The sequence below is a fragment of the Macrosteles quadrilineatus genome, unplaced genomic scaffold, assembly GCF_028750875.1.
Source record: "Macrosteles quadrilineatus isolate MER2022 unplaced genomic scaffold, UCM_ALF_1.0 Scaffold_2__2_contigs__length_208266976, whole genome shotgun sequence".
NCBI lineage: Eukaryota > Metazoa > Arthropoda > Insecta > Hemiptera > Cicadellidae > Macrosteles > Macrosteles quadrilineatus.
This window is the reverse complement of record NW_026542595.1, coordinates 49,065,210-49,077,871: the sequence shown is the minus strand read 5'-3', so window position 1 is coordinate 49,077,871 and position 12,662 is coordinate 49,065,210. Positions and strand designations below refer to the sequence as shown.

At 35.6% G+C, this 12,662-nt stretch overlaps 1 protein-coding gene across 1 annotated transcript; it reads right to left on the bottom strand.

The window, feature by feature from the left end:
* Positions 1–3,089: 3,089 nt before the first annotated feature.
* LOC128984171 (uncharacterized protein K02A2.6-like) lies at positions 3,090–7,320 on the bottom strand. Its single transcript, XM_054403464.1, has 3 exons — positions 6,816–7,320; positions 5,321–6,017; positions 3,090–4,791 (listed from the first exon to the last, which is right to left on the bottom strand). The coding sequence occupies exons 1-3, from the start codon at positions 7,318–7,320 to the stop codon at positions 3,090–3,092; spliced, it is 2,904 nt and encodes a 967-aa protein (XP_054259439.1).
* Positions 7,321–12,662: the final 5,342 nt, after the last annotated feature.

Genomic DNA, 12,662 nt, shown 5'->3' with positions numbered 1-12,662 from the left:
TTGTTTATTGAGTAATACAGTATCTTGAGCTTAACTAATCCAAACGATAAATAGCTCAAATAAAGCTTATAATTGACTGATTATTTTGAGTCTAAAACATATAAAAAACGTGAACAATACTGGAGTTATTGATGTTTAATCATAGAAAACCTTTATGAAAAATTATGTTTATGTTGGTTGTTCACTTTGCATTTGCTTGAAACTGGTCCGATTTATTTTACTGAAGGTTCTTAAACCAAAATATATATGATTATATAAATTACAACTGGTGAAGTACATCTTAAATTGAAGTAATCATACATTCAAAAAATAATCAAATTATGCATATGCTTGATGGCAAATATGTGCGTGCAAACCTTCAATTCGAGACCTCAATCATGAAAATCGGTCAGGTAGAAGATCCAAACGAGCTCGGCAAAGAAAAACCAAATTTAACTCCCATAAGAAATACATGGGGAGCAAACTTTGTTTCCATATATGTCGAGTGGGATTATAGATTCAGTTATGCCGATGATTGAAGGCAAAACTGTACGTGCATACCTTTAATTCGAGACCCCAATTATGAAAATCGGTTTGGTAGATGAGCCAAACGAACTCGGAAAAGAAAAAACAATTTTTTAAATATATAAGATAATAGTGAGATAAATAATATCCTGGGTTATTGGTCGATTTAACTGCAAAATTTATGAAATACCGAGATAAACTTCAATGCAAAAAATAAAAATCCTCGGTTTTATTCATATCCAAACCCATATAAGCTCATAAACCCATTTTTAGACCATGATAGTGATTGTAAACAATGAAATGCGAGTTGCCTATTTCTGTTTCACTCATCAATATATTGTTGATGTAAATAAGCGATGTAAACATACCGAGATTCCAAAATCAAGGAGAATATATGCTGATAAAATTCTGTTTGCTATTATTTAAAGGCTGATTTTTTAAATTGTAAGCCACACTATAATGTACTCTTGCAAATTACAAACATTTAACTATTAAGAACACCAAAAATAAAACAAACTACTTTATTTAGTCGAATAGTGTGTTATGATCAATCGTATTTTAAAATCAGCTATTACAGTAATAAATTTCCCCATTAGATTAAATTACATTACTTGAATTCATAAATACTGTATGTGTTATTCCTTATAGCACAGGTAAAATAAAATAAAACTTTATACTAACGACGCATTGTCCACTCAGAATCTCAAGGGAAGTCAAACTTACTAACAACAGTACTGTAGTGAACATATGTTATAAACATTTCATAAATTCTGTATAATAGGTAAATTTAAACATTGCAGCAAAGAGTATAAACCATTAATTATTCATTTTTAAAACTACAACTAGACCACAACTACTTTCAAAATGTATTTATATTTTATTTACCACACATGTGATCGTTTTATGGATGTCTAAGAAATTATGGTTAATAAATGGTCTGTTAACAAAATAATTTTACAGGATTAGTATGGATTTAGTGACAAACGACTTGGCGTGTTACTTAGATGGGCTGAATCACTCGTATTAGAGTTAGTTCAGTAAGCATGCCCCCCTCACCAGCTCAATAATTGAACTGTCATGTGATTATGAGAAGTGATTTTTGTTCTATTAATTGATTAGCATCCCTTGTTAAAGTGATATTGGGCCTGGCTAGTAACGTTGTAAATTGACACATTTTAGCAATAATGGTTAAAATTAGGTTTATATCAAAGAATTGAACTATTTTTAATTCATGAAGAACCTTTTGAAGATTACAATACATATGCACTGTAAACAAGACATTGCCAATATACAAGATACATATTCACCCATTCAAGATATTATCTTGTAAATATGTACTGAAGATTACACAATATTTTCAGGAAGTATTGCGCTCTATTTATATTTAATTTTTATTTATATCCATTCCTACATTTTGCTACAAGTAATATTTAAAATGGTCTAAATACTAGCAATGGAATGCAGATATACTAGAAAGTAGTATGACGTTATTACGTTTGTGTTATAATCACATCATACGACTGCCAGTATGGTCTAGTTGTCCACCATACACAAACACAATATATGCGTTCACTTTGAGTGCCTATTAAACTGAATATTCATGCACATAAACTGCTTGACTTAATCGATGAACCCTGACGTGTAGTTGTATATGTTTGCTCATAGTTTTTTTTTCTTCGTATAATTACAAACTTAAAACTATTATCTTTCTGAAATTGATTCATGATGTAGCTTTTGTAATTTGACTATTTCAGAATCATTGTCTTACACATTAAATTAGTTTACGTGTTTTTACTTTCTTACACTATACTTAGTATATACAGAAAGTATTGTATGAAAAATTTTCGAGTTCTCCTGGACCCCAAAAAATGTTTTCTATGTGATGTCCGTGTATTTGTACAGAGCTGTGGTCCGATTTCGATGACAGTTGATGACGATTGATTTGATTGTAGGATTTAAATCCATGGAAGGTATTTATTTTTTAGAAGTTTTGATTTTTAATTGTAATTTTGCCATAAAATATAAAAAAAAACGAATAAAAAATGGCTGGAACAATTTTGATTAAAATTCTGTATATTGTAGCCATTTTAACTCTTAACAAAATGGTACAAACCAACGCATACATTAATTTTTTCATAAAAACACATGAAGTTGCAGTTGTAAAGAGGTATATGTAATAACTGTACTTCTAAATTAATAAGTTAAAAGAACCCGATACTAGGGACAACTTACTACATAGCATGTTAACTCCGACTGCCGTTTCACTCCGCTTCGTGCCATCGTTCCTCGTCGGTGACGTCACTCAGCAGTGCAGCCAACCACACACACAAACTCAATATTCTTCTGGCAATGTAATAAAGCCTTATATATTACACTCGCCCAAACTTAAAATAAAACTCTTCTCTATAGGCCTAACCTTTTTCTTCTAGGCTAAGCCAAATCAACAATTTTTTTTGTTTGCATTTTCTTATTTTACAATTTTTTTTGTTTCTAAGCTTCACAAAATATTTCAGAACACTAAATAAACTTTTCTTCTTCAAATAAAATAAACATAAAATCTTCTCTCTCTAACTCGGCCTTTTAACTTAAAGGTCGAGCCGCTTCGGCTTTTGCACAGTCCTTTGAGATCTCCGAAGTGATGGCGGGCTGCACTGCTGGCTGGGCTGCACTTCGGGATGCTCGTCTGTAGTGTGCGTAGCTGGAGATTTTGGTAGGCCTACACTCCGTTGTTGTCTTGGTGATGTATTCCGAGTTTCCATGACACGAGGTGATCGCTCTGGCGGAGTTTGTATTCCCACAGCAGACTTGTTCTCAGGGGATTTGATCGGAGATTGCACTACCGGCCTATTGACTGTAACTTCCTCTTCCTCAGTCAACTTACTAGATCTCAAATGATCTGCGTGGCAGAAACGTATTTTACCTCCCAGGACGCTCACCACATAAGTAGACGGACTTTTCCGCTCCAAAATTCTCCCAGGAATCCAAGAAATGATCTCCTGCCGTACTGACTTCACAAGCACCTTTTCTCCCTCCACAAAGGATCTGAAACTTCCCCGATGGTTATCGGCTGCTTCCTTCTGCGCCTCCCTCTTCTTATCAATGGCTGACAATAAACAGGGTTTAAGCATTGTCAACTTAGTTCTCGGTTTCCATTGAAGGAACAATTCCGCAGGGGTAACACCAGTGACAGTACTGGGTGTGTTGCGAAATGCAAAGAGGAAATTATCCAATTTATGTTGTAAAGAAATGGTCTCAGAACCACTAGCCATAACCTGTCTTTTAAGGTTCTTCTTGACTTCCTGTACAAATCTTTCTGCAGCCCCATTCGAGGCAGGATGGTAAGGAGGTGAGAGCGTAAACTTAATACCGTTGTTGCTCAGAAATTCTCTGAATTCCCCACTAGCAAAATTGGGACCATTATCACTGACCAATTCTTCCGGTAGGCCAAAAGACGCAAACAGCGTACGCAGTTTTTCAATGGTTTTAAACGATGTAGTAGATTTCATGATAAACACTTCTAGCCATTTGCTAAAACTATCAACAACTATGAGCATTTGTTGTCTTGTTAGTGGGTCTTCCGCATAATCCACGTGGATGCGCTGCCACCTACTTGAAGCTCTAGGCCACTGACATAATGGCACCTTAGCCACAGCATTCCTTGTACACTGACACACATGACATGAGAGAACAGTCTCTTCAATGGTTTTATCAATTCCCGGCCACCAAACAAAGCTTCGGGCTAACATTTTCATCCGATTTATTCCGGGATGCTGATCATGCAGCAATTGGATAACGGCACTCCTCAGTTTCTCTGGCACCACTACTCGACTACCCCATAAAACACACTGGTTCTCTACGGACAACTCATCCCTTCTTCGAAAATAAGCAACCAGCTCAGAATCTTGACTATCACGCCATCCATGCCAAATGAAATCTCTGACCTTTGTCAAAACAGGATCAGTATCAGTAAGTCGAGCGATATCCTTAGCAGTAATAGGATTGAGATCACTCACCAATTTGAAACAGTCAAAGGCCTCTACCAGGGAAGAAACATGAGAGATGTAGTTGGAATCCAGCTCCAATTGGTCGTCATCAGGTAACGGTAATCTCGAAAGAGCGTCCGCATGTGGCAAGTCCAAGCCACGGCGGTACTTTACTTCAAAACTGTAGGCGGAGAGGATCAGGGCCCATCGTTGAAGACGCGCAGCGGCGACACAGGGAACTCCCCGCTTATTTCCAAAGATTGTCACTAAAGGAGCATGGTCAGTCTGTAACACGACATTTTTCCTACCGTAAATATATTTATGGAATTTTTTACTCCAAAAACAAGAGCCAAAGCTTCTCTATGCAACTGTGAATAATTTCTTTCACTAGCACTCAAGGATTTCGATGCGAAGGCAATAGGCCTCTCTACTCCATCAATTAGGTGCGAAAGCACGGCACCAACACCTCGTGGACTTGCGTCACAAGTCAAAACTAATGGTCTATTTACATCGTAATGAACTAAGACATCTGAAGACAATACCCATGTCTTACTTTCTTGAAAAACAGAAGAACATTGGGATGACCATACCCACGGTGCATCCTTACGAAGTAGATCGTAAAAACAGCTAAGTTTGTCTGAAAGATTGCAAATAAACTTCCCATAATAATTTATAAGGCCTACATAGGCTCTTAACTCTTCCTTTGAAGTTGGCTCAGGTGCGTTCCGAATCGCCTCTAAGATACCCTCCTGCGGGCTGATCCCTTTTGACGACAAACAGTAGCCTAGGTACTGTACTGACGGCTGTAAGAATTTACATTTAGAATCATTTACCTTGACTCCATAACTTTGAAGACGTTGAAGAACACTCTCCAAGCGTGACAACGCTTCCTCTTGCGAAGATCCGGGTGAGTAGATTTCACCGTTGTAGATCCCACCAGTACGTCATCCAAATATGCCACTGACCCAGGTAGGCCACCAATAATTTTGTCCATGGCCGCTTGAAAGAGAGCCGGAGCCGAAGACAAACCATACGGCAGACGTCGCAAACGCACTAAGCCTTTGTGCGTAGTTAGAGTCAAGAGTGGTTGGGACTCCTCCGCCACAGGAAGTTGGAGATACTCTGCCTCCAAGTCCAAAACTGAAAACCAGCTACAACCTGCTAGAGTAGCAAAAATGTCCTCCGGTTGAGGCAAGGGATAGTGTTCCGACTGGATCACTTGATTAAGGGTTACTTTAAAGTCCCCGCAGAGTCGCACCCCACTTTTCTTCTGAATCACCACAATAGGAGTAGCCCACTGAGAGCTGGTAACGGGATAAGCAATACCTTCAGCAATCATCCTATCAATCTCATCTTCTACTGATTTACGCAACGCGTAAGGAACAGGGCGATATTTACAAAATTTTGGCACAGCATCCTCTTTTAGCACAATACGTGCCTCAACATCCTTAATTTCACCAGGGCCTCCTTTGAACACAGAGGCATACTTTTGTTTCAAATCAGAAACGACTTTAGGCTCATCGGCCTTACCTAGGGTTAGGTTAGGTTCACCACCCTTAGATTTAACACTGCCTGATAGGCTATTAAAATTACAAGTAAAAATAGATTTCCAGTCAAAAGCAATATGTTGTAGCCAACTACGGCCTAGAAGCATAGGCTGGTTCGTACGATCAATCTTAACGACTATCATAGGTAAATGATAAGTCTGGTCCATGTAGGCTACTTTGACTAAAGCTTGTCCAATAACATTGACTTCATTGCCTGAATATGTAAGCAACTTGATATCTACAGTACTCAATTGAACATGAGGGAAATATTTGTTAAACAATTCTTGAGGGCACACAGTTAGTGCCGAGCCAGTATCAATTTCCATTAATACGGATACATTCTCTATTTCTAGGCTTACCTTAAAGGCAGAAACATTATCCCCAGAATTCATACTGTACAAAGACAAACTTTCAAACTCCACTTCATCTGGACCACCACTAGGCCTAGGCCTATTTTCCTCTTCCATCTGATGGATTTTAAATTTACCACTTTTTATGGAATTTTTCACTGGATTTTCTGATTTGAACCTGCAAACCTTACTGATATGACCCAACTTTTTACACCCATGGCACTTGTAATTACTATACGGGCAATTATTAGCCCTATGCTCTGGATTGCCACAACGAAAACACTTATTTATCTGAGACATATCTCCCTTCACATCACTTGAATTTGATTTAGATCCCGCACTGTGAAAATTTGAACCTCGGTTGGAAACACGTGGATTCTTCTTGACCTGAAACCTGGAAATTTCCTGAACACTTGTATTCGAGAATAGACCTGTCTGTTTCTCGGCCTGTTCAAGCCTGAGTGCAAGAGCCAACGTTTTCTTCAAATCCATTTCTTCGGGAAGTAATTTTTGACGAATTGCTTCATTTTTAATTCCCGAAACTAACTTGTCTCTCAGTGCGTCCGATAAGAATGTTCCAAAATCACACGTCGAAGCCAAATGCTTCACTGCCACTACGAACTCTGCAATACTTTCAGATTGTTTCTGGCATCGACTATAAAAAGTATAACGCTCAGCGACCACAAGGCGTTTAGGAGAATAATGATCTTCCAAGATTTTGCTCAAATTATCGTAAGATTCTTCATCAATCTTCTTAGGAGAAATAAGATCGGTGAGGACGGCTAATATTTTAGGGCCTATTACAGTAATCAAGATGGAGACCTGCTTCACGTCCTTGACCTCGTTGGCCTTGAAAAAGTGTTTCAAACGTAACAAATACGAACTAATATCTTCTTCGTACGGATTAAACTCCGATATCCGACCGATACTAGACATTTCACGCACACGCGGATTTAATTTCGTCGCCAAATGTAATAACTGTACTTCTAAATTAATAAGTTAAAAGAACCCGATACTAGGGACAACTTACTACATAGCATGTTAACTCCGACTGCCGTTTCACTCCGCTTCGTGCCATCGTTCCTAGTCGGTGACGTCACTCAGCAGTGCAGCCAACCACACACACAAACTCAATATTCTTCTGGCAATGTAATAAAGCCTTATATATTACAGTATACAATGGGGTTGAGGTAATGTGATTATTGTATGCATATTCATGAGCCTGAGAGATCTAATTGAAACATCTCCAGTTTCTTTTAATCTGGAACAAGTTCTCATCTAACTCGTATCACAACAAACTCAATGCATTTCAATATAATTAATTGTGTTTTTCAATTTCACTTTTTGGCATTTATATATGTATGTCATAGGAATCTGCAATGCTATTATACATGCTTTATTTTTCGATCAAAACATAAAAAATTGAAATATATCTCCTGTTATTTTATAATCAGAATTATAACCATATGCATTCAGAAGAACGACATTCAACGCCATCTGCTTTTATGTCAACTCCGGCAAGTACAATTGAAACATTCCGCTACACATTCCTTTGCCAGGGTATTCAATAACGACGATCCATAACATGTTTTATTGTGACTTATGGTACATTTACTTTCAAGTACGACCTGCACCTCAGTCAATCAGTGAGATCTAATACAAAGTTTCATTTACTATTTTATGGTTGCGTCCTACTTATTGCAAGTGTGCTAATGTTCTGCAGTCACCGTTATATACAACTACTGAGGGTTGTAGGTCAGGAGCTAGCATGAATCTTCCTGTCCGACCCAGCTTCTCGGAATTAACATGTGCAAATAGATGAGATTTACTTACTAATACGCTGGACGTAGAGCTCTCTTCACTTGCCTAAATTTAGTCGAATAATGAATAATTACACGTTTTCAGTAGCCTCAAGAGTCCAAACGTCTGTATTGTGAATATGTTGGACTGAATTTAAAATCTGCTAATTCTGTGTCATTAACAAGTCCTTTAAATCAAGTTCCCAAAGGGACTGGGTTTACATATTTTAAATACGCTTCTCTTTATTCAAAATGGGCTGTGTATATATTGACGTACATATTTTCAATCGATAGCAACAATTTTTTATCAATCTTAAATGCCACTTACAGTCTACAATACACCGCCATTGGAGGAATAACTTAATTAACTAAGGTTCTATCATGTTAAAGAAACATATGATTTTTTAAAGTTTCTGAATATTTTACAAAGAAAATCTAATCTCGTTTAACATATACAAACGTCCAGAGTTCTCACGTAATATTAGATAATCCAAAGCTTTTCTGAGTTTAACAAAGGTCTTTTGTAAACAAACGCGAGACTTTTGACTTTTTGAGAGAACAAAAGGAAGATTACTCGAGTTTACTATTACGTCCTTCACCCCCAAAACAGCCATCCCCAAACAAATAGTTTTATCTAGAAATAGTTTGAAGTTCTTATTAAATATAAGAACAAGAACTAAACATTGTACAGTTCAGACGAATGGCACGGTTGTTCACTGTACCTTCTTTACTGGCATTAAAAATTCTATAGTGAAATTGTTAAATGTAGTATATATTATTGGTAACTTCAGACTAAGTCTCAATACATTATTGGTAGTCGTAAAATAATCTAATCTACATGATTTACGTGACCTTTATACAGAGGTCTTTCAGTATTTAACATGATACATTGTAGCATTGTAATCTCTTACCCTATTTTCGTGAAATTGTACCGTAAAAGTTCAAACGCAGAACATTTAGAAACTCAGCGGGATAATTTACAAATTCTTTTTCTACATAATTGTGTCCAGAGATGTTATTTTTCCTTACATTGTAGTCACTTTAAAACAGAACATAATCCTTTAACGTAACCAATTAGCAAAGTTTGAAACTAAATGATGACTGATAATATTAAATTCTCCACAGAATAAAGTTAAGAGAAAGATTCATCATCTAATAGAAATTGACAGAAATCTTTTCCTCTACTTTTTTGGAAAATTTAAAAACAAATACATTAAATTTGTTGTTTCCTCTCACATAAATTTAAGTCCTTAAGGGACACTCTTACAAGATATTTTACATCCATACTAAACGTGCATATTTAAGACTTCATTGATAAAGTAGAACTGCTCGCCCGGAGTGCTTCCTAATGGGTGATATCAGTACAATTTAGAGTCATTTCAAAAAAAGAACTCATTGATTGGGAATTAAGAATGCATGGGAAAGAATTTTAAAATTTATACACATTTATGTTTATATCTTTGTACGTATATGAAAAACTACATAATTTAGAGTAGGATTTAAATATATTTAATAAAAGTTTGAGCCATCTAGTAAAATGGGGATTTATTAATACGAATTTGCTCTCTGTAAAATCAATACCTTTAGCTATTTCCTTATCTGTTTACTTCATTGAAGTTTAGATATCTATCGTGAAACAATTGTCATATAGAAAAATATTGGCAATGCCATAACAAAATTATCCTAACCTTCTAAAGTGAAGTTTATCAAACTAAAGTCTGAGAAAAGAGTTTTAATTTAAAACAAAAAGTAAAGTATTGTCAAAAGATATTGCTTTTGATAACGTAAGATGAGTTAAAATATTTGTACAGCTTGACCAGTTTTTTTACATAACATTTATCAACTTTAGTTAGATTAATATGTGATTAAACTTCTGGGTAGTCAACCCGAAACCATCTTAGTGCTTCTGTCACTCTACTAAGAAATCCATCCCATACACAACACTTCACTTTTTGATCAACATTTTAAGTAGTTCATCGAGATTAAGTTAAACTAAAACTACACAAAAGAGGGTTACGTTATAGTTTTATGGCTCAAGCAGTGTTCATTAATCAATTAGTGGTTCAACAATAAGTTTGAAAACTGCAACACGTTAAACAAATTAGCTTTTAACTCTAGAAAGTAATTTTTATGGGACGGAAATCGGTAAAATGTTTAATATGCCAATGTTCTTTCTTCTAATGTAAGGAAGCTTACTGTTAAATGTGCCATGAATTACTTAAAAAATTTTGCTATTAATATGAAATCAAAGTATACACCTCTTCATGTTCACTTTGCATACAGGAAATCAAAAATAAGTTACGTAATTCAATTTTTGACATTTTCAAACCGGTTTTATATAAAAATAAAGAGCATTATTATCCAGCGGGTTTGAATCCCCCCATGCATTTTCGTTTACAGTTTTACTGCCAACCCCAACAGGTGAATATTGTGTTGTTGGGAGACTAATGCGCGACTCGTGGTCGTCCATCCGTCATTTCCGACAACCTCTGATTTATGATCCATCCCGACCTCCGGCGACTTTGACTGTGGAGCTTCACATCACTGTTAACAAAGTGGTATATCTGATATACACATAAGAGATAACCCTTCAAATATGTTCATTTAAAAATATTTTAGGATGCCTTTGACACTAGAAAAGTTGTAGTGTTTATATGGTGTTATTATATGGTCACTGGGCAATTATTCTCCTCAGTCTCATAGTTCAAAGTTTTATTTGTCTCACATATCCGAATAATAATGTTAACCTGTGTTAACCGAATAATAATGATAATGTGTAATAATGTTGTGTGTTATAATAATAACGACCACCATGATGGCTCAGTCAACGTATCAAGTTTCATTTAGTGATAAATTTACGCACTTTTTTCTTCTTTCACACTATTATCTTACAAAACTATGGTGTACCCAAAACATTATTTTAGTGTTGCCACTACCGCATGAATGTGCATAAATTCAATACAATTAGTTGGGACATAATACCTCTATTAAGCTACACTCCAATAGGTGGATTTAAAGTGTGAATTAACTATAATAAATTCAAGTACATTTTTGTTAAGATATAATGATTTAAAACTAAGTGATAAAAATTAAGACGTACGCAGGAAAAATTAAAATGTTGCTTGTTACACCTAAAATATAAAACTTTTTAGGCAGCTTAGGAGAAAAATCCCTACACACTTTTCAAAATCAACACAGTCTTGGGTACAGATAACATAGGCTATAATGCTTAAAATACAATATATAGCCTCCCACTCTCCAGAGAAATTTCGAGCTGGTGACATTTGTCGGTTTGCAACATTTTATGACAGGCGACGCATGCTTTAACTTGGGATATGTTATATCATATCAATTTGCCAAACTCAGCTCAGTTTGAAAACGTATAACCTATTTAAGTAAAGTTTTGTAGCTAAGCCACATAGGCTAGGTCAAGCTCGACTAAGGGGTAAACGTTTCCCGGGTTGGTCCATGTTGGTGAGTACCAAAAAATAAACTTAGGTGTAAAACATGGTTGTATATCCAAGTTTGGCTGTCCTCGATATAGGCCTAATAGCACTATTTTATTGACACTGACAAATAATAGGCTAGGCCTATAAGTTAATTGGGAGTTTATTTAATATCTAGTCCTAAACTTACCATCTTAAGGCATACATTACTTACACCACAGAGAAGTAATATAAACACTCATCCTCTGTAGGCCTAAAGCTACCTATATTTTATTAGTGTTAGGATTAGTATTTTTTTTTAGTTTCATTATGTACTGAACACACCTTGATATAGGGTATTAGTGATTCATGAAATTATCCATTTATAAAAAGCAACCTTGCGGGGTTACCTAATGATGTACCCAGTGCCAGTACTTAAAACAAAAATTAGGGCTTAAGGCCTATGGATATTGGTTTCAAAACATATCAGAATAAAACATTTTTAATCTAGTAGCCATTGATTAGTGTGAATAAACAAAACATGGATGAACAACCAAGTCAAGCTAAGTTACTAACCCAGTTGTTCAAGCTAGGATAACCTGAAAGGATCCATCTCAACAAGGCTTAAACTTTAGAACAAATCCTAGTGTTTGATCTATTTTAAATTTTATTTTTCTGAAATAGATAGCTAAATTATCCATTGCAATCATCCCACACTGCTAATTGCAACACTCTTAGTTAGTGCTAGTAGTAAGTTAGGTTACAATTAATTATTTTCCCTATGACCGATTCAGTGTAACATCAGTCAGAATCAGACGACATTATTGACAACACGACACGACAACCAACGAAAAGAGTAAGTTAGTGATGACAATTATTATTAAAACCATTAAAATAAAAAAATGAGATTTATCGCTCGTTTATATTGGCAAAAGTATTAAATAAACAGTAATAAAGCTGAGGCTGAGGCTAATATAAGAATAGTTTTTTCATGGATTAGAAACTCATTACTCTCTCAAGATTTATAATATAATACAAATTCTTATACATCAAA

Bases quoted from the DNA above. Each gene is read 5' to 3' on its own strand.
- LOC128984171 (XM_054403464.1), bottom strand. From the start codon at position 7,320: ATGTCTAGTATCGGTCGGATATCGGAGTTTAATCCGTACGAAGAAGAT. The intron at 6,018-6,815 runs GTCTATTCTCGA...ACCTAACCCTAG, and splicing joins ACAGGCCGAGAAACAGACAG to GTAAGGCCGATGAGCCTAAA. The intron at 4,792-5,320 runs GTAAATGATTCT...TATTTACGGTAG, and splicing joins TTCAAAGTTATGGAGTCAAG to GAAAAATGTCGTGTTACAGA.